This window comes from Serinus canaria, chromosome 9, assembly GCF_022539315.1.
Source record: "Serinus canaria isolate serCan28SL12 chromosome 9, serCan2020, whole genome shotgun sequence".
Taxonomy (NCBI): domain Eukaryota; kingdom Metazoa; phylum Chordata; class Aves; order Passeriformes; family Fringillidae; genus Serinus; species Serinus canaria.
In genome coordinates this window covers 3,428,458-3,455,391 of record NC_066323.1, presented here as the reverse complement: position 1 = coordinate 3,455,391, position 26,934 = coordinate 3,428,458, and the positions used below count along the sequence as shown (strand labels likewise).

Below are 26,934 nucleotides of genomic sequence, written 5' to 3'. Positions count from 1 at the left end.
CATTTTGTTTTGGAACAAAAAGCCATGCAGAGCCACAAATCAGAATGGTCTGTTGGATGGCACTGAAGTGAACTTCTTTTCCAAAGGTAATAACACAAAGAAGCTAAGAAGCATTTTGAATAAAAAAGTCTATTGCATATGGAGTGGTTTGTATGAACTGGCATTTTTTGATTTAAAAAAAAGTTTGCTGAAATATTTCCCAAAGCAGATCTACTTGGGCCTCTTAATTCATTGGCAAAGGCTCAGTATCAGTCACTTAAAATATGTGTTTCATCATGTACCTAAAACCGTGACATCCTTTAAAAACACGTAATACAAAAATCTTTTATTTCTTTATGCTACATATTTACAATTCTATCACCAAGGTACTGTGGAAAACGTAAACAAATATCCATGGGTGTAAATCATATGGCTTGGGAAAGGCTTCCCCTTTGATTAGCTGCTCGAATCACACACCAATCTACAAAAATAAGAGAAAAACAGTACATTTGATACACTGTGCTGTCTGACAGCAGGGTAAAGGGCTTTGTGCTGCTGAGTAACCACACCAGTCTCTGGGCAGCTGGAAGGAACTGGAATGTCTGAGGTACTGGAATGTGGCCAATGGATGGGCTGTCTTCAGAAGAGAAGACCAAGGCTGTAGCCAACTACCCCATAGAGGCTGTGGGGGAGAGGAAGCCAAAGGCTCCTCAGAGATCCACACTGAAAGGATGAGAAGCAGTGGGACAAAGATGAAACTGAAGAAATTCTGATTAGAAACCAGACAAAAACAAAAAAAAAAAAAAAAAAAAAAAAAAAGGAAGAAAATGAAATCTCCACTAGGACAGGTTCAAAGAGATGGTGGGATCTCCTCCCTTGGAGATATTCAAAACTAGGCAGGATGAATCTCTGAAATTTGACTTGAATGATGAATCTCTGACCCATTTGACTCTGAAGTTGATCAGGCTTTAAAGGGAAGCTCAGACCTTCAGCTTTACTCACTCAATGATTCTACAAAAAAATCTTAAGTACAGTGTGACACTTGCACTACTGATGTATTTGGCTCTGCAGTAATACAGGGCTAAGGCCAAAATATGTCAAGTGCTCAACTTGAATTGTTCTTCTGCAGCATTTGCTAGGATTATATCCCATTGTCTCACAGGAGATTTACCTTACAGGTTCCTGTTCAGTGAAACGGCCCCGAATTCACACAATTGTAGGATCAGACTCAGGCCATCACACCTCCAAATGAACATTTAAAATATCACCTCCTTGCTGAGAGTCACATGCATCTGGAACCATAATTTTGCCACATTTACATTGAATGAACTTTCCAGTGACATTCATTGAGCTCCACAGAAGAAATTAAAAGGGATAAGTATCAGCCCCAGTGATTTTCTGGCTGAAAGCACAGTTAATTAATTAATTTTGACACATTCACAAATACCTTTGCTTTCAATACCTATGAAGCCATGAATAACAACATTAAGCTTCCATGAAGCTTGGAAAACACCTCCTAAAACTGTATTGCCTTCCATAGGTCACAATTTGAAATTAACTCCTAGGGGAGCAAGTGTCACTTGCTTTGGCCTGGACAGTCACTGACTGCAGATATGTTTAAGACCTGGGTTGAACCATGGGGGAAAATTGTTACCTTACCTTCCCATCCAACCTCCTGGATGCTTCTTCACCAGCTCATCACTTACCCAACCACAACAACAAACTTCCTCAGAAATCCCAAGTTACCATCAGTTATTGTCATTTTGTCTCTTGCAAAACAAAACCCTGCTCTTGCAGAGCTGCAGTTTGTTCTGGTGGTGAATGGAGTGTCAGCACAAGAGCTGGAACTGCCCATACTCTGTGTCCACCATGGTCCTGATGCCCCTTCTTAAGTGCACTTTTGATACAGAATCAAGTAGTTACTACACAGATTTTGTAACTCCTAACCTAAAGAGAGGTATAAAGAGGCACTCTGAAATCTTTTAGTCTGGTTAACAGAATATTAAAATACAGAACATACATTTCTTTATAATGACATAGTTCTATAACAAAGGAAAACCTGTCTAAACAGACAAAATAGCACCAAAATGTCTCTGTTTTATGAGGTGGCCACCAGCAGCTGTTGAATGGTATCAGGACTGTTGTGAGGTGACTTGATTAAAAAAATAAATTGCTCAATAAAAGCACAAACTCTAGAGATAGTATCTTTAAGCATCTCTCCTTGCTTACTATGTGCTTTCTCTATTCCAGATAAAATCTTTCCTGCATTAGCAGATACTGTTTGATGAGAAGTGCTGCACAGTTTGGCTTGACAACCCACTGAGAAATTCAGCTGGTAAGATGTGAGAACACAGGGTGCCAGGAGAGTCTGGCAGATGACACCACGCTCTTTGGAAGACAGATTCAGACAGAGACCTTCCAGTCAGATCACACCAGAAATGCAGAAGATGCTCTTAAATAAATTAACAGTGTATTGAGGACTCTTGTTGGGTTGTAGCAGATTCTTCTTCAGCTGAAAGTTCAAAATTAGACTGCATGCTTCTCTAGAACACACCATTTCATTCAAAGAGGAATTAACTTGATGAATCCCTCTAGTTCATGTGCAATGTGATTTTGCAATGAATCTGTAGAGAAATAATCTGTGGAATACTCTTCAAACTTGGTGCTGGTTGTCAAGTGGGTTTAGAAAGTCCCTGATAGGGAGCGTGGCTCATTCCATGGTGATGTGTTACATGCTGCTTATCCTGATACTCTTTGGAGCTGCTCTGATTAAAAACATGTCCAGGCTTTCAAGAAATGAACTATATTAATGCCAGAAAGAATGTCCAGAGTAGATTAATGGAGGGGCAAGAGGCTAGGAATGAGCACATGAAACAGATTCAACTCTTTAAAAGGATCCAGCTACTAAATGGCCTCTGTAGTCTTCCATAAGAAGTGTGAATACTTCAGTACAATTCAAGCTGAATTGAATAACTGTTTTCATATCCAAATTCAAATACCTTCTGTGCATATAAAACAGTTCATTTATTAGTCCAAATGTTACTGTTGTAGAGCTCTTGGAAAAATACTCCCTCTTTCTTGAGCTTGTTCTTCATAAAAAGGAAGCTTTGGAGGGCCACCTAGAGAATTAAGTAGAAACACGGTTTTAGGTCTATATAACCTAATACTGAAATATTGTGTAGATTATACAATTTACACCTAAATAATTCAATAAATGGTAGCCTTGAAAAGAAGGTAGAGGAGGGAGTTACAGCAGCCTCCTCACAGAGGCAGAGAGCAGGCAAAACTATAAAACACCTCCAAATCAGAAGGTTCCCAAAGTTTTTCCTAAACTAAAAGAGGAATTGTGATTACACCACAAGTGAGAGGAAACTTTCCCTCTACACTCTATTTCATTAAGAAGAGAAATTATCCAAACAATCCAGCGGGTTGACCCTCCCATCCCCACCGACCACCAGCACAGGCCAGAGGTGTTTTAGCCCCCAGGAAAGGCTGCAGCCCCAGGCTGGTTACCTTCTGTGCAGGTTGAGCCCCTCCAGGAGCCGGGGCAGGCGCAGTTCCCGTTGTGGGGATTGCAGCGGGATCTGCCGGAGCACTGGCACCGCAGCGAGCAGCCAGGGCCGTACCTGTCTGGCCTGCACCCTGCAAGGACAGGAGGGTTTGGGGCATGGGGAACACTCCTGGCAGCCTCTCCCTTCTGTGGGATCAGGAAGCTGCTCAGACACCCACATCTGTTCACATTCAAACATGACATTTGGGAAAGCGCGGCAGTCGTCGAGTTTTGTCTGCCACACGCTCTGCCCAAGCTGCAGCCCAGCTGTCCTGAAGAGTTCCCAGAATGGAAATCATTGCTGGTGTAAAAACAAGGCTTGACAGCCCAACAGAGAACATCTTGGGATCTGCTCAGGAAAGTTGCTGTCAGCATCCTGGATCCACACTATCTCCTGCCCCTGTCCCTCCTGCATGGCTGGGCTGTCAGTACGTGCTGGGCAGGAGCCTTCCCTCACAGAATGTGACACTGAGAGTGAATCCATTTTATAGATACTCATGGCTTGCACAATCTGCTGCATCACTAAAAAAAAAAAATCTCACTTCCAAATGCAAACACATTCATACCTAGGCTGGTAAATCCTCACTGCAATTTTTTAAGCATCAGAGGACAGGGAAGTGAGCAGCAGGGTCACAAGGCAGGGTGTGAAACACAGCAAACAATGGCCCTCTCACCCTCACCCCGCTGAAAAACCCTGCAGCCAGGGAATTTGCCTTCTCCCACGAGCACCCTCAGGTAAATAAAGCCCTGCTGAGCCCTGCAGCCCCAGCACGGGGGAGAACTCACCCCGTGCGCTCCGAGCTTGGCCTTTTCAATTAGGAAATGTTATGAGAAAAGGTCTCCCCAAACACCTCTGGACCTGATTTTAATTTATGTAATACCACATTTTCATGTTAATAACAATGTGTATTTAAGACATCTGTTTGAAAGTCTGCAATGTTAATTTACTACAGAAAAAGAACGCCCATAAAAGTCTGTTATATTCTCTCTCCCTTTTTTTTTTTTTTTTAATTAACATTTTGCCTGTTTAATGGGTGCTTTACCAGAGTTCAAATTAAAATCAGGCCTTTTATCTTTATGGCTGCTGCACAGTCACAGCTGCTCACAGTTATATCACAGATGAACTGAACCTAATTGAAAATAAAAATGCAAATAAAACCTACCCCATAACAGCTTTTCATGGATGGGGGCTACCCTAGCTGATTTAAGAAAAATAAAAATGACTCGCAGAGTTTGTGAGGAAGAAAACCTCAATTCCCATTTTTGGTGCTGAACTTCCCCCTTGCGTTCCAATTCTGACTAAAGTTTTACTGGAAAGGCCCAGGGACACCCGGTGCTGGGTGGGCACTGAAGGTGGCTCATGCTCCCACTGCAACAGTGCTGCAGGCTGGGAGCTTCATTTCCTGACCACAGGACACTGCCCAGAGGGAACCAAATGCTTTTCCATTTTAGTTCTGTAAGTTGCACTAATGCTTAAGCTCACAGCAACTTGTATTTGGAGTTTTGGAGCAACTTCTCCAAAACTCAAGGCAAATGACATTTTACAGCTGACCCGTGAACAGTTTTCCTATCAGGTTATCAATTTAAATATTGATTAAATCAAGAGGTTCAAGCCTGCTGATAAAGGTGTTGACAACCACAAAGAGCAATTTTCTACAAACAATGTGTTCTTGAACACCAGCAAATGTCCTTTTACAGTTATTCTGAAACAACAGGTCAGAGTGGTTTAACAATAACACAGTCCAGCCCTTAAAAATATTGCCCTTACCAATGTCACACTTGTCTCCAGTCTTCCCAGGTGGGCAAAGGCACTTCCCAGTCTCTGGATCACAAGGAGCATCTCCACAGTCACACTGATGCTGGCACCCCTCACCAAACCAGCCCCTGGCACAGCCTGGCAGCAAGAGAACACTTTAGGTGATGTCTGAGTGGCAGGATGCACATCAAACCCAGAGTTTTCCCAGGATGTCTCAGGGGAAAGCTCATAAATGAAATGAGTGTAAATGCCAAGCTTCACGAAGATATCAAACACAGTGGAATGGGCACATTCCACATTCCTCCTTCTGTTGGGGTTGTCTAATCTAACTTCTCAAAGGTATCTCTAAATCTGTCCCAGAAATGTAGCTGGCACTTATTTTTATTTTTAATTAGAACTCTCTAGAAGACTCCTCCATAACACTCAACAGGTTTGACATGCACCTATTTAATAATCTTATTTGGAGTTTTAGAAGCAAATTTAGAATCAGTAAAAGGGACTTCTTTTTAATAAATGGCATGTGGAACTCATTGCTGCAAGACATCACGGAGACCAGGACTTTCACTGTATTAATTGGAACCAGATTAGTTAATTTATAAGGGAATGGGAACACCCAGCTGTAACACACCCAGGAAATCTGTCCCAAATTCAGTGTTTCAGGATATTTACTAAGCTCAAAATATGGAAGAAGTGGCTCTCAACAAATATTTTAGTAATTATATGAGATATTTTTGAGTTTTGCTTTTGGGGTTTTTTCTGGTGTTTGTTTTTTTTTTTTCTGTTGGTTTTTTTTAAATTTTATTTTTATTTTTTATTTCCCATCAAAGGTGTACCAGTACCTTTTTCACAGTGGACACCATGGTAACCCAAGGGACAAAGGCACTGTCCTGTCACTGCATCACAGCTCGCTCCATTTTTACAGGCACAGGCCTGAAGACAGCCCAGCCCATAAAATCCCAGGGGGCACCCTGAAAAGTTAAAATGAAGAAGCTTCATGGAGAAAACCATACACACCATTAAAATCCTCTGTATTCTCTCTGACATTTGCTGGCAGCCAACAAAACAATGATATTTATCCTTAACTCTAATAATGCCGTGGGCTTTTAAACTTGTAGCACCCAGCATCACAGACATGCAAGATCTGGAAGGAGCTGGATGGTCTGGGACATCCCCAGAATTTTAACTGACCCAGTGAGGTGTTGACTCCTCTGAAGCCCCAAACCTGTGACAATTACCCCAAGTGCCCCCACTTACTGTGCTCACAGGAGTGGCCGTAGAAACCCTCGGGGCAGCTGCAGCACCCTGTGAACCTGTCACAGGTGCCATTGTGCTGGCACAGGCAGTCCAGGGAGCAGCCAGCCCCATACTTTCCTGGGAGGCACTCTGCTGGCAGGACATGGACAGAAAAACAGACAAACAAACAATCACTGCCCTCACCCAGGAAAACTTGCATTGCCAAGAGATGATACCCAGAAAATTATTTGCAGACCAATGAATATTTGTTATGAAGACACAAGATTTCTGCACAACTATGATGCATTTACATACTTAGGTGAGAAATCTTTTATGTTATATAGATGTTTGAACAGCAATTTCCTCAGTTTTAACAGTCTGCCTTTTTCAATTTGTCTCTTCACAGACTCGATGCTGAACCTGCACCATGTGTTGTAAAGCCTTGTAGTGAATAGCATAAATTAGATTTTCTTTTTTCTTTCTTTATCTACAGCAATATTTTCTTTTAGGCACTTAAAAAGTGTGAAAGAAAACACGAAGCTTTTCCTCCTCTGTGTTATCATTGGAGTTCACACTATTCGAATTCTTAATAGAACCAGGAGGATCTTTTTCACACATAGCAACAGTCTGTCCATGTATAATGAGCTATCTGCTTTTACAGAACCAAACGCATCTCAAATTACTGAAAGCCAAGTCATGCAGAAGGGCCTGTGCCAATATAATTAACCTCAGCATCATCTCTGAATAAGTTAACTTCCCACTGCTGGGATAATTTGAATCTGGGCAGACGAACTTAAACGAGCGTGGCCGTCCAAACAATCAGATTGAGAACCCTGCAAATGCCAGACAGGATCTTCCAGGAACATCATATCTAATCTATTAAAAGGATGCCTGATTAGCTGTCTTTGATTTCCAGTCACAACACACTCAAACCCACACTGCTGTGGAGATCAAGACTCAATTTTCCAATAATTTCACTCCCTCTGTCAAAAGATAAATAGTGAGGCTCTCTCTAGTGATACAACATACAGCTCCTTATGCAGTCTGTGCATGTCTGCCCCCTGTGCTCCACTCCAGAGATGTTTTATCTATGGGATACACCCACAATCCACTACTCCATGTGGGGACACCTGCACCACCCTGCTGAGCCCAACTCAGCCCATGGGTGATGACAGAGATCTCCTGGAACAGGCAAATGGAGATGACCACAAATGGAGATGGCCTTTGCTGGGTCACCCAGACATTGGTTAACTGCAAATGCTTTAGAGCCTGTGCCCAGAGAGCATTCACTGCCCACTGACTCCTCACAGCACTCACACTGTGAGCAGCTGCATCTTCCCTGCCCTCCCTGCTCCTCCCCTGCACACAGACCCACGGCAGGGCTCTGAGTCTCCTCAGATGAAGAGTGGAACAGCTGCATCTCAGAATGCTGCTAAAAACTGTCATTTCTAGATGACACTTTCATATAGGGACACTCCCCAGGAACAGCCAGCTCTTGGTATAGATACACATGGAGTTTGAGGTAATATTTGAGGTGTCAGGGACAGAAGTGCTGTAAATCAGAGCCTGGGAGGGTACTGGGGAGCTTGAACCAAGGCAGTTATGATTTAATGATGACATTTGTCTTAAATGTATACTTAGAACTATTTACTTGCATTTCATACCAATAAACTTGTGGTTTCCTGAACATTCAAGTCCATGACTATACAGATATCTCTCACCTACAGAGAAAAATAGGACCACAAGAATGCAGATTGGTTTCTGGGAGATGGACAGGACAGTTTTGGGAAGACTGGGCTGACAGGAGAGATTCTGGAATAGGAAATGAGCTATTCTGTTAGTGTGCTTTGTCTTGCACAAGGGACAGGTGTCATGGAGAATAAGGGTGAGAGAACAGGACAATCTCAATTGCTTTGGACAGTTGTTGTCAGAACACCTGGGAAGTCTACACATGGGAAGCTCAAATCCAGTCCAGAGTCAAATGAAAGAGAACACAACCAGTGAGGAGGAAGACATGGGCTTCTCCTGCTCTGAGGATCACATGGAAGAAGACAAAACCTAATATTCCTATAGATAAAAGAACACAAAAGTTGGACTGGAGAAGAAAGAGTGAAGAAGAAATAAGGAGTGTGAAGGGAATTCATGAGCAGGACTCAGGAGGAAAACTGTCTTTGATAAAAGACCTGAAGCTCTAACTAGGGGCAGTTCTGAAACTGTGCTTGTCTGTGGGTGTCTGGGGGCACTACAAACCCCAGCTTGACTGTACAAATCCACTGCCATGGAAGCAGGAAATCACCTTCCTCACAGGATCCTCCTGTCCAGCCGAGCCCGCAGGTGCAGTTGCCATCCACAGGGTCACAGATGCCACCGTTCTGACAGGTACACGTCCCCTGGCAGTTGGGGCCATATTGTCCCTGGGGACACACTACAGAGAATTAACAAAGTTTGAAAAAAACCCAAAAATTAGCACCCCAAGGAAAGGATGAAGGTGACAGGGAATAAACACAAACACATGCTCCCCACACGTATCCCAAGTGATTAGGGTCTCCCTAGGGTGGCGGGACACCACCATGATTGTTATTAGTTTCCATGATTATTATTATTTTCCATATTTATTATTAGTTTCCATGATTATTATCAGTTTCACCCAAACACTCAGTCCTGACATAGCCTCATCTTCCTGGAGAACCCAGTGCCCAGATGGGTGGCAGGGAGGTGTGGGCAGGATTAGGCTGGGTGATGGAGCGGGGAGGGACAGAGGCTGAGCGCCCCAAACCGCAGCCTTATCAGCAAAGGCCCTGGCTATGAACAATGTCTGGCACTGAGTTTATTTGCTGGGTACTCTAAGTGTGTCACCCTCTGGCGAGGTGACCTGGTCCTGCTCTGTTACCTTGCTGACAGGCAGGTCCCATGTGGCCGGGGGCACAGGTGCACTCGCCAGTCCGTGGGTCACACTGGCCTCTGCCACAGGCACAGAGCTGGGCACAGTCCTTCCCATACCAGCTCTCAGGGCAGGCTGAGGAAACACAGGATTTGTTAAACACCCACAGGATCCAAGGGCAGTTTTCATTTTTAACACAGCCACAACCTTAGGGGAAAGGCTGGCTTTGTTTTTATTCCCCCTAATGCACTTCAAAGCACCAACCATGAAGCCAGAACCCACCCAAAGACATGACTGCTTTACCTTCTGAGGCTACTTGTGATTATAAATATAATCCATGATTTCATATGGAATATTTACTGTCTTTCCTATCAGAAGAGTGCATGTACAACTGAAATATCAGCTGCTCATCCTTCCAGCTTAAAACATCTTTCCTTCCCTAATACTGATGCTGCTCAGCAATGAAGAGCAAAGCTATGGGCAACCAAACATTCCAACATTGCTTCTTTGTGAATAAGCTGAAGAGAACTTCACAGGGACCAGACCACAGAAATTCAGCCACAGCATTTAGCTGTGAAACAGAGAAGTAACAGTAGGGTTGTCATGGAGTCTTTACCAGTTTTACCATGACAAAACTTGATCTTTTTCCCATTTATTGAAACTAATGGCACCATAGTGTGAAGCAAAATATTGAGATAATTTCTCAACCTTGAAATTTTGGACAGGAAGAAGGAACTTGAGCAATTCATGCTGAGCTGGCTCTAGAAATAAACTTGGGCAAGCAGGTTGTAATCCTGGGGTAAGTGTCCTCGCTTCTATGCATGCAGGAGTGAGGGAAAATATTTTGCAAGAGATTTTTTTACAAAGCTGGAATCCTGATTTACAATTCAAGGAAGAGGTAGCTGGGATCTGTCTGTTTTTCTTCAGACAAGCTCTTATGCAAATGATCCTCTTTGCTGTGTTTTGACAGAAGCAGAACATGAATGCTGGCTTACTTTTGCTGCAGTTGGCTCCAATGAAACCGGGAGCGCAATCACAAGTTCCTGATGCGGGGTCACAGCGGCCTCCGTTCATGCATTTACAGGGATTTTGGCAGTTTGAACCGTAAGTACCTTCTGGACACCCTGTTTTAAAAGAAAAAATATCCAGCAATTAGGTTAGGTCGCTCCTGGACCTGGTGCATTTCATGTCTTAAGCACTTTGTTGCTTTCGATCAAAGTTTGATTTTCATTTTCTAATGTTCACTTCCAGAGGGCCAGTAGTAGGCATTGAGGAGCAGATGACTCCTTTGGACAAAGTGCCCTTGGGACAGCTCTGATTGCACTGTCAAATCCTGGAGAGCTGGACTGACTGCTGCTGACTCCTGGCTCTGTGCTCTCCCATTCCCCTTATGTGACAGCAGAAAGAAAAGCAAGCCTCGTTCTACAGAGGTTTTTTCTTGGGATTTCTGTTCCAAATGAATGCATTCCCTCTTTCCCTCCTACACAGGAGAGATGGGGTCATCCCTCTTCCTTTGGGCAGCAGCCACCTGGTTTGTCCAAGTCAGTGGGAAGCTGTGAGCCATTTTTGCCTCTTTTAGCAGCTGTTTCATGGATATGGGGTAGGTCACATATTCTTACAATGATTAAGTTGGAGAAAGTCTACTCCTTCCCTGTGAACTGGAGCTGGCACTGTAAGAGGTTACCCTGGGAGGTTGTGGATTCCCCATCCTTGGAAATGTTCAAGGCCAGGTTGGACAGGGCTTGGAGCAACCTGAGATAATGCAAGGTGCCCCTGCCTATGGAACTGGATGGGCTTTAAGCTCCCTTCCAACCCTGTGGATGGAAGACCATGAAAATGGTGCACATGGCAGCAACTAAGAATTTCAGGAGACACCACCTCAGAAGAGAGGTACGGGAGGAACATCACTTAAATGCAAAGCCAGAAAATTCTCTGAGGGGAATAAAAAAAAAAAAAGCAACAGTATTTTGTAACAACCACAAGAATCATCACACCTGGATGGATTGCTGAGCCAGTGTTACATGGCAACAAACTGTCCATGGAGAGGTTTTCCAGGGGATTTCTGGTTACTTTTTGGACAGCTAATGTTCAAGGAGAATCCAACAAAAGATCAGGAAGATGTAAATGCATTTGCCACATTTGCATCTTCTGGATAATCTATATTGATGGAGGCTGGAGCTGAGGGGAAGAGATGGGCAGAGCTGCTGGCACAGGCACCAGTGAACCTCCAGTGTGCCACCTCTGAAATCTGGAAATTCAGGTTATTCTCCTAATTTTCCAGTGTACTGGATGGAGGAGTAGCTGGTGCTCGAGCAGCATGATCAGCATCCAACAGTTCCACTTGTGTTACTACCTCCAAATGTCATTTCTTTGCTCACCCCTTCCTTCTCTTCCCTGGCAGAAGGAAAGTCTGTGGCTACTTTAGAAACCTGGTTGAAAATATGTTTGCTCACGTCTCCAAGCAACAGATCCCTTGCAATCTGCATAAATAACTTCATGTATTCTGTCTTTCCTAAAGGCAGGAAAGCAGGGCCTGAGTGGCTGGAGAAATCTCTGGCTTTTCTGAACTATTCAATAGTGAGGGAGAGCTTATGGGAAGCTTTGAAGGGGTGCCTTTTAAAATAAAACTGAACATTGGCTTCTGCTCAAACCAGGATAGCAGATCATCAGGACTAAGCAGATACACGCTTTTATAACGTGCAGATACTCTCCCCAGCCCTTCCCAAACACAGACTCTTCTCAATGAATGCTCTGTCATCAGTGCTTCCATCTGCCAGGACACAAAATCTGTTCCATGTGCAAGCCCTGGCATCAAGGAGTGAGCCCTGCAACACCCCCTTCATTCCCACCAAGACTTGAAGTTCAGGACTCACCCAGATTCAATCATTTAATTACTCTATGTGAGTTTCTCTTTTTCTCCTTCTTTTCCTTTTGGTCATCATTTGGATTTTCTCCTTTTTTAAAAAATTCTGTCTCCCAGACTCCAGAAGATGCTGCTTCTCCCTGGCAAAGCTTTCAGAGCTATTCCTTAGCTCAAGGCTAGCAGTAGCTGCTCCATGACTGAACGGGATGCAGTCATTCCCTCGCTCCCAAATTCTTTGTCCTTGCAGTATTTCCCGTGTTTTGGCTCGAGAAGGAGCAGCACATGCAGGGTATGTTCAGCTGTTGCACCGTGGACATGCTCAATAACAAGGCTGCCTCATCTGTTAGTACTTTGCAGAAGAATTTTGATGCAGATAACGAGGGCAATTTGCACCATGTCCCACCATTTCAGTAGGCTCTGCCTTTGCAAAGAGGGCTATTCTTGCACCACCAGTTATCTCATAAAGACATTTCCTAATTTAACAGTTTCCTGTGCTTCTGACTTATGTTTTTTTTTCTGTGAACAAAAGAGTGGCAGCCAGATTTCCACCTCATTTCCTGATTTTCCTTCTGCTTTGAGTGGGTTTGTCATGACCAAGAGCTCCTAAATCTTTCCATAGCAATTGCACACACTGAGGTTTTCTGACCAATGCTGTTAAATCACATTGTCAAATAATCCCTTCTGACACATCCTGTCACCTTCAGCTTGAGGGTGAAGCTGTTGAGATCTTTCTGGCTCTGGGTACTCCCAGCCCAGTCAATGTCACAGAAACATACCATGCTTTTTTTTTTTAAATAATTTCACCACCACTTACTGCTTTTTACCCCTTTTAACAAGTAGGTCTGCCCATCCACCAAGTTATGGACAAGTGATGGGAGCCTTATTGCTAGTTTGTCTGCTTCCTCTGCACCATGCCAAGAGACTTTTTCAGCTCCTCACTCCAAAATTTGTGAACATGAAAGCCCCGTTGCTCTTGGCTCCTGGAAATTTGACTTCCCAGCCAACTACACCTTTTATAGATACTTTCTTGAACCTTTTTTCATAAATACAGCAACAGTTGCCAGAAACTGTTTCCAGCAGCATCCAACCACATGTTGACTGGACCAGAGCCCGTTTGGGAGCGGCTCCCTGGGCTGGGTTAATATTCCATTGAGAGCTTCTTCACCCTGGAGCAGCCCCAGCTTTCCCTGCAGGGAGGACAGCAGGAGCTTGGAGTATTGCCACCAAAGTCATGCCAGTCATCCTTGGCTTTCAGTCAGGCACTTCAGAATCAGGCCCACAATCTCTCCCTCCACTGACCTGCCTTTTAAACTAACTGTTCTCCTCCTATTTTTTGTGTCTCTTTACGAATGGCACAGGGGACAACAGCAACAACACCAACATAGATGAGTATTTTCCTATGAGCTTCCATAATTTAATTATTTCTCCAATAAATATCTAACAAACCCGTGTTTAAGAATTTGCTGTACATTTTTCAGAGTACGAAACACCATGAAATCTCAAATCTCATACGCTTTAATCCCAGCTACACAGAAATCCCCCCTGAATGCAGCAAAACTCATTTTATTTTGCAATGAGTCTTTTTATATCTTTTCCATCAGAACTTCAGTGTAATTGTTTAAGCATTAAATTTTAAAATTCTGAAATAAAACCTGAAGTATCTAAGTAAGTTTGAGGACGTTTACTGTAATGAGAGATTTAGTGCTACACGCACAGGTAATGACTACTGAGAAATTGCTACATAAAGGTAATAGGCTGAGCATGATAAAGCCTTTTAAAATGATCCTGTTAAATAGTTGATCTCCACTACTGCTTTACTACAACATTTATTATAATCTAATGTATAATGGATCCAGATGGCTCCAGCCCCAGTGCTGAAGGCCAGGTTTCGATCTCACTTACAGCAAAAACTGATGCACAGCGGAGGACAAAATCAATCCTCTGTATTTTATTTATAATTTATATTTTAAAGAATAACTTGTGATGACGCGATGGCAATACAAAGGCCCATCTCTAAAGCGAGTCTTTCCCCAATTTCTGCTCAAGGAATAAAACACTGGTTTAACCCTTGCTGAGGCTGTTCATGTGACAGCTGGCTTTTGTCACCCCAAAAGGTAATTATGCCAAACAGAGCTGTGCTGGATTCCCAAGAAAGAGAAATCAGCACTCACCAAAGAGAGAAAAACTGAGCAAGAAAGACAACAGCTTTTTCTTTTTTTCCCTTTTTTTCTCCTCTAAATGAGACTACTACAAGCCATGGAGTAAAACCAAAATTAAAGTTGTAAATAAAAAGGTAATTAACTGTCTCCTTTATTGGCTGCTTTGGTATATGTTTCTTATCAGTTGCCACATTCCACCAAAAACAACTTTACAGATGTCCTAAAATACCAGCATGAGCCATGCGGATCTGGGAATATTTTTTATGATGGAGCATTGGGCCAATTGGCATTTTGTCCTCTACACTAGTCACCATTTTTCAATCCAGAGTAACAGTTGGTTTAATTTGATTGTACCTCAGAAGGCTCTGTAACTGAAAGGACTTTATGAATCACTTGGATTTATTGCCAATTTCAGCTTGTTGTTTTCTCATAACCATTTGTCCTCACTTGAGCACGCAGAGATTTCGGGAAGTATTTTGGACTTGGTATTTGGAAATGAGAGAGCTGCACAAAATCCAGGTGTAGCTGAGAGAACGATCTTTACATTCTTTAGTGTGGCATGAGATTGGGAAGAATTTAGCAGGTAAATCTGGTGGGTTTAAAAATAATTTGAAGGATTGAATTAATTACATTTTTGAACAAACCTGATTAATTAATTTTTAGAATTTTTTTAAATTTTAAAAAGATTAATTCCTTGCAATAATACAACTACTTTTGTTTAGTGTAAATCAACACACCCTATGCTTACTTCCTATACTATAACTATTTGTAATACTATGACTTCTATACTCTAATTAGCCTCTACTTCTCTCAGTCACAGATGAACCCAAAGCTCCAGCAGATGCTCCTGCAAGACTCAGTTCTCTGTCAGAAAGGCAGAAACCCCCCAGAATACTCACGGAGGTGGCAATGGGCCCCGTGGTAGCCCGGGCTGCAGGAGCAGTGGCCGGTGACAGGGTGACATTCCTGATTCTCAGCAGAGCACTGGCACACTCCCTGACAGTCCTGCCCATAGGTGCCTGCTGGACAAGCTTTGGGAAAAAGAAATGCAAACCAATAAATTAAATTTGTCTTGGTAAATATAGTGCTCAAACAAAGAGCGGGCTGAAATTTATTAAATAAAATCCCTGCCTACGGAATGACGCTCTCCTCCGGGACTCTGGATTTATTACATTTACTTGGGGGTTACTTGAATGCTTGATTTTGTTTTGTTCAGTCAATTTGTGCCCAACTGTCAAGGGCCAGATACAATTTTCTTGTCACTAGAAAAAAAAATCATAGGGAAATGTCAGGTGAAATTGACTAAAATAACAGTATAATTCCCAAGGGACCAGGCGTGTGGATAAAGACATTCTACCTTTTGCAGGGAGTTTAAACTTGCAAAGCTGCTGAAACATCAACATCAACAGGTTTATTCTGCCTGCTGACAGCCACATTGCCTACAGGTTTTGGACCTTCCACGTTTAATTCTTACATCTCATTTCCATTAAGCTGCCCTGGTTGTGGGTCAGCATTTAGAGTCCTCTGGAGGAGGATAATGGACACCAATGTCAGTCCTTTCAATTCCTATTTACTGCTGGCTCTCCTTTGGCTAAAGCAGGGCTCAGGCAAAGTTTTGTAGGGAGGAACCAAATCAGAGCTGCAGCTGGGGTCAAAACAGGAGCCTGCTTCCAAATACAGCTCTGGGGGACTGAATTCCATGCTATGAAAGCAGAAAATGTCCTTTCCATGAGCTCTGAGAGCAGGAATAGATAGCCTAGCACAGGGACAAGGCCAACAGAAGCTGAGCTGCTGCTTTACAGGCTGTGGGCAGGGCAGGGCTCCACTGGCACATCCTCAGCCTCTTTGGGGCCAGTTCAGCCCCTGGCAAACACAGACAGGGCAAACCCCAGCAGCCCAAACAGAGCTCAGAGCCGGCCAAACCACCTGGGTGAGGGACAAGCACCCTTGGCCATCTCCCCTCCCGTCGGGTTGCTGTCTCCTCCCTCTTCAGGCACCACACCACCACATTCCAATTCAACAAGCAGATTATGAACGAGCTGGCAAGGGAAGCATTTGTGCTGTGCCAAGGAACTCACCCTTGTGGCAGCCGTGGCCGGTGACTCCCGGGGGACATCCACAGGCGCCCGTCAGGTGGTGGCAGGGCCGTCCCGCGGGGCAGCGGCACCGCTGTGCGCACCCCACGCCGTGGCGGCCCGGCAGGCAGGCTGCAGGGGACACCAACCCCGTCAGGGCCAGCACAGGGGACAAAGACACCTGCTGCAGCCCTGCTCACTGAGAATCTCACACTGTCGGCGCTGACCGCCAAGAGAACACCGCGCTTGACCTGAGGCCTTGGGGAAGGCTTCCGAAATGGAATGATGGAACTGGGATTGTGGGTGTGTAATTTGAATGGAAGTGTGTGATATCACAGGATGGAAAACTTTGAGTTTGAAGTATTAAGAGATAAAGTTTTAGAATACAGTAATATTTAGTATCAAATATATTTAGAATATAGTATATATAGAATATATATTTTTATATGTATCTATATGTAGGAAAGGCATTTTGTGCTGTTCTTGTGAGCCAACGAAGGCTTCCTGAAGAAAAGGAAAGCCCCATATGCCTCCCAAGGCTATCCCCATGACAACGTGATGGAAGAGATAAAGTTAAGAGATACAGACTCTAGCTGGCTCACAGAATGACGTGGCTCCCTGTTCATCTCTTGAGAACTTTGTTTCTTTCTTATGACCAGTGGGAGGTGAACGTGTCTGTTAAGTAAATGTAAATATCTTGAAAAACTATAAAAGCAACATGTTGCTATAATAAATCTCTCTTATACACCTTTCTGATGGAGTCGTGGTGCATTGCGCCATGCCGCGTTCTATAGCGATATCTATATATAAAATCGAAATATTTAGAATATATTTGTGGTATTTACATTCTCTGAACAGGTTCTTTTTGCTCAGGGTTTTTCTCTTGGGAAGCTGAAAGGCAGAGAGAAGCCTCAGAGAAAAGGAAAATAATTCTTATCTTATTTGCTTCTCCTGTGTTGTGCTCATGTGGAATGTGTTTGGAGATTGTTCACCAAAGGTGATTGTTTCATTGGATTCTGCTGTGAGTTGTTTAAACTCATTGGCTGTGTTGGGACTCTGGAAAGAGTCATGAGTTTTCATTATTATTATCCTTTTAGCATTCAGTAAGTATCTGTTCTGTATTCTTTAGTATAGTATAGTATAGTATAGTATAGTATAGTATAGTATAGTATAGTATAGTATTCTTTAATATAATATAGTATAATAAAGTAATAATTTAGCCTTCTAATAAGACAGAGTCAGATACAACTTTCTCTCCCCTTGTCAGTGGACCTAAATTTACAATATATAGTAATATATATAAAGTAAGATAGAGGTTTTAGGGCAGCAGTTAGTCCTCTTTCTTCACCTTCTTCATGGGTTTGGGTGGTATTATGTAATTAGATAAAAAAGTGCACATTACAAACAAGTAGTTAGTTATTAAGTTAAAACTAGAAAATAACTTAAGTATAATTTCTTAATTAGACAGTTTATCCTTAAAAAAACCTTATAAAAATACAACTCCATTTTAAATATATAAAAATAAAATACTATAAACCTCAGGGTTTGTAAGACCAAGTGCCAGTTTTAAAATCTGAACACCGATTAGCGTGACCACACTATCACAAAAAACTTCATTTCCTCTCAAACCACAACAGACTATAATATAAATAAAAGCTAACAAATATCTAAATCCAAACAAGAAATACCATCTCGCACAAGTAATCCCACCCAACCTTAACAAAAACCCCACAAAATCTCCACAGCCACCCTCTCCATGCACCCATCCCAGCCAGCACCTCCAGCCCGACCTTGCGGAATGAGGGTGTGAAAATGTCCAGCCATGGCTGGGTATTGGGGGAACATGCACCCCAAGCTGAGCTATCCCCTCATCACTCACGTTTGTCACAGTGCCTCCCTCGCCACCCCCTCTCGCAGTGACACACTCCAGTCTGGGGGTGGCAGGACCAGCTGTGGGCGCAGTCACACCGCTCCTCGCAGCGCTCGCCGAAAAATCCCGGGGGACAGCCTGGGGGCAAGCAGAGAGAGCAGCCTTCTGCCTGCTGTGGCAATGCATCTGCAAGGTCCAGGCCACAGTGAGCAGCAGCCAGGCTGCTTCTTGTTATTCTCATCAGCACCCTCGGGAATTCGTCAAGGTTACCTGTGGCATTCACATTTTCTGGAAAAAACCCTTCGCCCAGGATTGTTCTCCTGGGAAGATGAGAAGCCTCAGAGAAAAAGGAAAACTATAATTATCTGATTGCTTCTCCTGTGTTTTGCTCCTTTGGAATGTGTTTGGAGGTTGTTTACCACAGGTGATTGTTTTATTGGTTTTTGCTGTGAGTTGTTTTCACTCTTTGGCCAATCAGGGCCAAGCTGTGTCAGGACTCTGGAAAGAGTTTTCATTATTATCTTGTTAGCCTTCTGTATTCTTTAAGATTGTTTAGAATAGCATTCTTTAATATAATATAGCATCACAAAATAATAAATTATCCTTCTGAGAACATGGAGTCAGATTCATCACTCCTCCCTTCGTTGGGGCACCCTGCAAATACAATAGTTACCAAGACATAAACTGTGCTAAATTAAGGAAGAAGAGGCTGAGAAACAGAATACCAAGACCACAAGAACTAGACAAAAGAGGGCTGTGAACCACCTGAGCTGTAACCAATACTCTGAGAAGTGCATGCAGAACACATGGACAAGATAGAAGCATCAATCAAGAAGTGTGCAATTAGCACGTGCAGTAGTTTGTAGAATGTATAAACAGGGTATAATCTAAACAATAATCATATTGGTTAGTTGGACAGCAGCCTCCACTGGACACCAGCCAGGATCCTCCCTGCCTGAGCTCCTGCTCAGGAGGATATTTAGCAGACTGTGTGGCCAGAAAATATCAGTGAAGATATTAAAAATATTAGAAGCGTTTAACACTGGCTGCTAGTGAGTGTGCACAGGGAAGTTTGCAAAGAATGAATCACAGCCTGGAGTGCAAATCCAGCTGGGTCCATGGAGAGGGTGATGCTGTTTGCTTTGACACAACTCTGCACACAGGGACAGCTGTTTGAGCAGTGGGAATTGTGCCCACAAACTGCTTCCACCTCCCAGGTTCCTGCAAAGTGACCACAGAGAAAGGGAGGTGGCAGTGAGAAGGGTTTACAGGTCGCACTGGTGGATGTGACTTTGTGAGTCCTCAGTGCCTCAGGGAGACCTCAGAAAGCTTCTTGTGGCTTGCCAAAAGCACAGCACCTCAGTGGCTGAGCTGGAAGCAAGTTTTAAGTCAACTGTGTATGAGATTTAATCCCTATTTCAGGGATTCAGATGGCTTTAAGCATGCCAAACAGCTGTGTCGAATCTGGGTCGTGTGCCAGATCTGAACTGTCTGAACCACCCCAGTCCAGTTTGCTGAGCTCCCAACAATGACCTACAGAGACTCAGCAGCAGGTGGCTGATCTGGCAAATTCTCCTTAAAACTCTCTCCCTTTCCTGTGCTCTTCCTTGTGTGTGTAAGGTAGAGAAATGACTTCATTTTCTTAGCTGGCAGGGAACAGAGGTAGGAGGGGATACAATTATTTGGACAAGGGCATGGTTGGGCAGAGATCTTCCTGTGGGTCTGAGATGGGGTGAGAGTGCATAAATCCTGACTGGCCTGCAGAATACTGGCAATTTAAGGTAGAAAATAGAAAACTGGCAGAAATGGCTGATGGTTCAAATGAAGGATTTGCAGAAGAAGCTGCCCTTACCAACATCACAGCGGTCCCCGGTCCAGCCAGCGTGGCAGAGGCACTTCCCTGAGGGCTGGTCACACACCCCATGGTGGCAGCTGCAGTTCTGCTCACAGCCCTCTCCAAACTGCCCCTCCCCACACTCTGAAATGAAATGGGGAGGATGATAAGGGCCAGGCTGGAGCAACCCCAGCAGGAAGTCCCTCATGCCTCTGCAATATGATGAGCCACCTAAACTGGGCTTAAAAACCTTCAGTGAAGGAAATTTTGAAGCCTCCTTTGGCAAAATTCTCTAGAAATACACCATTTTCCTCTTAAAGGATTTCTTTCTTTCTTTCTCCTTAAATTTGGAGCTCATTACAGTCTTCCCTGTTCCCAAAGGACAAAGAACAGCTTATTCCTCTCCTCTGCCCAGCAAATTTCCAGCACCATGGATTCATTCAAGTTCCGATATCACGTCTCCCCTCAGCCTTCTCCTTTCTGAATAAACAACCCCAATTTTCTTTTTTTTTAACTTCTCCCCACCTGGTGTTTTCCATCCTTTTTCCTCCAGCTCATCTCAAACCAGACCCCAGCACAACTGAACTTCTAGAGTGACTGGACCGAGGTGCTGGAGGGCTGGGGAAGGTGGTGGGACTCACCCAGCTCACAGGCTGTCCCTGTCCAGCCCTGGGGACACTGGCACTCACTGCTCACAGGGTCACAGTTTGGGGGGGATGGTGGGACTCACCCAGCTCACAGGCTGTCCCTGTCCAGCCCTGGGGACACTGGCACTCACTGCTCACAGGGTCACAGTTTGGGGGGGTGGTGGGACTCACCCAGCTCACAGGCTGTCCCTGTCCAGCCCTGGGGACACTGGCACTCGCCGCTCACAGGGTCACAGGTGGCCTGGCCGTGGCAGAGGCAGCGCTGCAGGCAGTTTGCTCCGTACCACCCTGGGGGACAGGCTGCAAGGGGAGGCAGGGAAAACCTTCCATCAGGAGGTGCAGGAGAAGGACACAGGTTGCACACCACCTTACAGCCCTTCTGGAGGTACAACCCAGCAGAAATGGGGACGCAACGAGTAAGGAATTACTCTGATCATTGTAAAGCTGGCCTTGGAACAAAGTAGGGGATGAAGTGAATTAGTGACTCACCAAATAACCTTGAGACTTTCTGTTTGTCCCTACAAAACCTATTTTTTTGTTCCTTCCAGCTTTCTCAACAGTGGGAGTGCAGTTCTTGATTTCCCTATTGTCAGAATTTCTTTGTACAGTCCTCCTAAAATCACAGCTCTTTCTTTAACTGATCCTGCTGCCCATATCTTGCTGATGACATTTCACCATTTAACTAATTTTAATATGGGAAATGTATGAATTTCTATCGCAACCAGTTTCTATGGATAGAACCTAAATTTCTGGAAAAACATCAGACACCTCTGCCATGTGCTAGAGTGACACCTCTTTAAGACAGAAACAAGGACAAGATCTGACTTTGGAAAAGCACAGGAACCAGAGGATGGCTCCCCAAGCCTCACATAATTGCTCTACCTCCTCACTTCATAGAGAAAAGAAATCCCCAAATGTGTATTTGAAGAGAAAAGGTGTGTTTGAAACAGCTTTTTAAACTTTCATTTTAGTTTTGTATTTGTGGCCTCCAGACAAAACAAAAATTTAGGTACATGTCATCAAGAACAGCTTGGTGTCTTCCCAAATTTTAAATTCTTCACGGAAAAGCTTCTGCATATCAAAAAGGGGAATGTGCTAGATTTAAATATCACTGCTAGCTTTCATCCTGCCAGCTTTCATCCCCTTTCCCTAGCAATCCCTGCTCACCCAGGAGCACCCACAGCAGCATTCCCAGCTCCATGGTACTGCTGCCACCCCAGGGACCTCGTGGGGAAGGCACAGAACAAGGAGCTTCTGCAATGGGCATGGACAGACTTTTCCTACTGCCTGGGATGCATGGATTAGGATGTGCAGTGCAAGCCACAGTGCAGCTTTTCTTTGCCAGCCTCTTCTTAAGGCTCTGTGGAGCTGGGCTTGTGCTTAAGCCTCATGTATGGGTCTGACTGCCAAGGCTGGAAGGCTCAATGCCTTTCACATGTTCTGGATTTAGGCTCTGTCTGGAACAGCACAAGGTAATGCCGAGGATCAGTCTGGTGCATGGGACAGCAAAGCAGCCCAAGGAAAAGAAACAGAGCTTCATTTCAGCATCATAATTGGGAGTTTTATGGACCTTTTCTCCCTTCATCAGCCTTCAAAATCCTCTCTCTTTCCAGTTTATGGCTGTTTCACCCCTCTGCCCCGTGCACTCTGGGATCCTACAACACAGTGCCACGGATTAATTTAATGGACCAATTCACGTCACTGCAGATCCAAACCCAAGCACAACACAGGGCAACGAGCTGAGAGCTAAAATACCAGTGAGCTTTCCCCAAACACAGGTTTTATTTTTCCCCCCTAAAATCCAGAGGCAGGGGTTTGAATTTCCAACGGTACCTTCTTGGCAGGTGGCTCCTTTCCAGCCCGGGCTGCAGAGGCACGTCCCGGTTTCGTGGTGACAGAGAGCTCCGTTGTGGCAGTGACAAGTGCTCCTGCAGCCTGGCCCATAGCTGTTCTCCTGGCAGGCTGCAATGACAGAATTCCATAAAACACCGTCAGGAAGTGTCCAAGGAAGAACAGAGCACAATGCAGTGACAGGGAAATCAGGTTGGAGCTGTGCTCCAGTGATACTTTTCACTTCATAAGAGTGTCTAAGTCCATATAAAATCATAGAATATTAAGGTTGGAAAGGATCTTCAAAATCATCAGTCCAACCTTTGGCCAAATACCATCAATATCCTTAAACCAAATCACAAAGCGCTGGAACCACTTGTTTTTTGAATGCTTCAAGGAATGGTGACTTCACCATTCCTGGAAATATAAATTTTAACCATGTCTGACTCTAGGAACAATAATAGAATCATTTAGGTTTGAAAAGACCTTTAAGATCATCAAGTTCTACTCTTAACTCAGCACTGCTAAGTCCACAAGAGCAGGCAATATATAAACTGCAAAAAGCATTTAAAAATAAAATATATTCTACAAATTAAGATCACATAAACTGAAACTGCTCTGCAACACTCTGCAGTTTAGAGAAAATGTGTCTTATGAAAGCCTAACCTAATAATGTGCGTTAAAAATGTGTATCACAGCCCATTCTGAAGAGGTTTCTATGGAGGGGCTGGATCACTGGGGTGATGGATCTGCTGTCATCCCCTGCTCTGCAGAACGTCTTTGTGCTAAACTAATGGTCCAGCAGAACTGCCAGCCTGACAGAGCCGGTATTTATTTGCATCCTGGTAAGAGAACTGACAACTTCATTGTTTTCAGTGTTCATTTTTCACAGCTGGGTGCCTCTGCTCAGCCAGACTCTCATTCTTTGGTCAGAGAGGGGTGATATTTTCAATGAGTTTGGTTAAGCAGCTGGCTCCCAGGTGAAAACTTAACGCAGTCATCTGGTAAGCAAACGCTCTGCTTTCAGTGCTGCTGCCCGTGAAAAATGGCAGGGATAAAATTCCTGCAGTCTCCACTGCACTGGAGATTTGGATAGCTTTGGATGGTGGAGAACAGACAGATCTTCTACCCTGTTTTCTTCAGATTTCACCCAAAATAATACAAAGGAGGCTGATGGAGCTGGATTGTCTCCTTGCATGGTTTTTGTTCTGCATTGCAGGGGCTCTGTCAGAACTTCTCATCCCTGCAGCACCTCTGGCATGCACTGGAGAGGCAAAAAAAGCCTGGATCCCTGATCCAGGAGAGTGTCCTGCACTCACTGAATGTGACATCTTCCAGGTTTCACAGCCAAACAGTGAATTTTCACCCAAGCTTCTCTGCCTTTCAGGGTGTCTGTGAACATGATGCAGTGCTGTGGGAGAGCAAGCCCCTGGGGACAGAAGGGAGGTGTGAAACCACCTTGATCTTGGAGGTGAACTTGGTTGACAGTCTCTGACCCATTCTCAGCCCCTTTCTCCCCATCTGAGAAAGGCTTCCAGCTTCCCAGCCTGGTTCTCAGACACCATTTCTCCCTGGACTACTTTTCTCCACTGCTTGTTCTTGTCATCACTTGGACCTCATCCATGTTGAAACCACAAGAAAGAGCAGGAGCTCAATCCCATCACAACTAAAAGTTTGTTCTGCAAATGAAGCTTGGTTGCCAAGTGAAAAGTTCAGCACATCTACAGAGCTCTGGCTCGGATTTTGGGAGCAGAACTAAATATTTCCACAATACAGACCAGAACTATAGCACAACCAAGCCAAAGGAAAAACCAGCTCATCACCAGATCCCCTGACTGGTTACCAGTGGTTTGTGGGAGGTTTTTGGAGTATGTGTGCAAAGCTCTTGTTACACTTACCAAAAAGACAATAGGGTGTTTCAGTGAAAATTCTGGTAAGAACGCAGAAATTTGTGGAGAAGAACATTTTAACTGTTCTACTGGGTAGACACAATTGCTGTTTTGCTTCCTGGTGGGACAATCCTGATTTTCAAAGTACTTTTCTGAAGATTTAGGGAAGAAGTGATATACTGAAGCTATTTCATGGAATTCCACAACTGAATGTACAGGTATCCCTGGGCCTTTTCTTTCTTCTCAATGAGAGAAAAGAGATAACTTAATCCAAAGGTTTAAATTAATAGATTTCCTCCTGGTTCAAAATTTTCCTCTTAGTGTCTTTCCCCTGCAAGAGGAGGAGTTATTTGTTTGCAGTTTTTAAAATCCCTTTTTGCATGCAGAGGAAGGATCACATGAAACTGGAGACTTTTCTTTCAGACCAGAAGTCAACAGCCCTCAAATGTGCCCAGGAGAAAAGGAAAATGATGGGCTCCAATGTTCTATAGGGTGTCCAGGAGCTTTGATTCCAAGTGACTTTAATGGATTATTCTCCACAAAATGAAGCTTTAGCTTTAAAAGAACAGGGAATCTGCAAATTCAAGTGCTCACACACCATGAAATGTCAAACCCCTGTTATCAGTGCCTCTGGCTGAGAAAATTTTTCTGTAGTTATTTATTTTTCAAACCAGTGTGGTCTCTTTTTTACCACAAGGAGCCACTTCAGTCAAGATTCTACAGAGCTCCAACAGCTCCAGAAAGAGGCATGTTTAGTACTGACAGAATTAAGGCAAAATTCAGATGTTGATTTGTGTACATCTGCTGCAGACCATATGCAGCATGATATTTTTGGAGGGTTTGGTTGGCTTTTTTTAAGTTTGCCAACTTTGGATGAATTTGCAGTGAATCAGAATGGTTTGGGTTGGAAGAGGCCCTAAAGATCATCAATTTCCAACCCCCCTGTCATGATCAGGTTGCTCCTTCCACCCAACCTGGCCTTGAACACTTCCAGGGATGGGGTATTCAGAAAGGAAGGTTACATCTCTGTCACAAAGAAATGCCAAATGTCAGCTCCTCACTTCTGTATCACTGAGATATCGCAGCACTCAGTGATACAGTTCATTAAAACAACACAACAGCAAAAACCAAAACAAACAAAACAACAACAACAATAAAAGAGAGAATAGGCAACATACTTTTCCTAAGCCTCTTTCTTGGAAACCTAAAATACCTCAGGTGGACACTCAAAAAAATCCCCAAATAAAACCTCCAAGCACAAACTGAAGCTGAGGCAGAGCTTGCTTGGCAGATTTCAGCCCAGATTAACATAATTCATTTTCAAACAACTGAAACCCAGGGTCTGGTAATGGAAAGCATTAGGCAGCTTCAACAAAAGGCATCACTGTCCATACTGCCTGTAATTAGATAGCAGAGTATAAAACTCACTGCATGGCTGGCTTAGGATCAATTCAAATCCCATGATGCCAAAATTATTCCTCAATATCCTCCAGCACATTGCCTGCAATCTGATTACTTCCACACGAGTGCTGTCCTTCCAGCTGCTGGAGCTGGTGGGTCCCAGGAACAGGCAAGGTGAATATTAAACACCCTGGGAGGATGGGGAGTGCTGAGCTCCCTCCCACCCTGAGCTGCCTGGCTCTGAGCAGCTCTGGAGCAGCCTGGATGGGGCCCAGGTGTAAAATCAAAATGAAGATCCCTCACTTGGCCAAGAGGAAAGGAGGAGACACCCTGCACTGTTAGCTGACCTCTCTCTCTCACTCATGGAGACCTCGGGGGCTTTGGCACCTTCACCAGCAGCAGGAACAAATCAGCCCAGCACAAAGCTCTAAGGCTCTGGCACAAGACAATAAATAGGGTTTCCTCCCTAATGTGAGCAGAGCAGGGCACCAGAGGCTGTGGAGAAGGAGCTGCAACTTTTAACTGAATTTAATGAAATTACAGCAAAGCTTCCCATCCCTAATGCTAAGGACTGGGGAAGGGGCAAGGTGACACATTGCCAGTGCTATGGCTGGATGGGAAAAATGAACTGTGACCAAGGAGCAAATATTGCTGCTGTTCAGCAGCACCTCTTCTGACCTGTGGGATGGAAAGTGACTCTGGGCTGCTTCTGTTCTGTGCTCACTCCACTAATCTGCCCTCAAAGGCTGGGCTACCACCAGCATCTGCAGGTGGTGGGAGGGGGAGAGCCAAGTGCTCCTCTGGGAGGGCATGAGGAGGCAAAACACTGCAGTGGTGGGATGTAAGGAAAAGTGTCTAAAATGGGGAAGATTCAACAGAACTGTAAACAAAAGGGGGTTTTTGCAGCAGGAGAAGCCTTCTCAGAAGATGGGCTGTGTTGAGTGATGGGGGAAAATATTGTGAAGAG

At 44.2% G+C, this 26,934-nt stretch overlaps 1 protein-coding gene across 1 annotated transcript in view; it reads right to left on the bottom strand.

Moving 5' to 3' along the window:
• Positions 1 to 2,067: 2,067 nt before the first annotated feature.
• The window catches only part of LOC103815278 (multiple epidermal growth factor-like domains protein 6), a 183,272-nt gene continuing 158,405 nt past the window's right edge, over positions 2,068 to 26,934 (bottom strand). Inside the window, exons 24-37 of the mRNA XM_050978185.1 lie at positions 22,681 to 22,809; positions 21,019 to 21,147; positions 20,219 to 20,344; positions 18,376 to 18,504; positions 16,500 to 16,628; positions 15,321 to 15,452; positions 10,395 to 10,523; positions 9,409 to 9,534; positions 8,815 to 8,943; positions 6,540 to 6,668; positions 6,125 to 6,253; positions 5,298 to 5,423; positions 3,493 to 3,621; positions 2,068 to 3,098 (exon numbers count right to left, since the gene is read on the bottom strand). Of these exons, the coding sequence (XP_050834142.1) occupies positions 3,019 to 3,098; positions 3,493 to 3,621; positions 5,298 to 5,423; positions 6,125 to 6,253; positions 6,540 to 6,668; positions 8,815 to 8,943; positions 9,409 to 9,534; positions 10,395 to 10,523; positions 15,321 to 15,452; positions 16,500 to 16,628; positions 18,376 to 18,504; positions 20,219 to 20,344; positions 21,019 to 21,147; positions 22,681 to 22,809 (1,751 nt within the window). The 3' untranslated portion in view covers positions 2,068 to 3,018. The remainder of the gene's footprint in view (positions 3,099 to 3,492; positions 3,622 to 5,297; positions 5,424 to 6,124; positions 6,254 to 6,539; positions 6,669 to 8,814; positions 8,944 to 9,408; positions 9,535 to 10,394; positions 10,524 to 15,320; positions 15,453 to 16,499; positions 16,629 to 18,375; positions 18,505 to 20,218; positions 20,345 to 21,018; positions 21,148 to 22,680; positions 22,810 to 26,934) is intronic.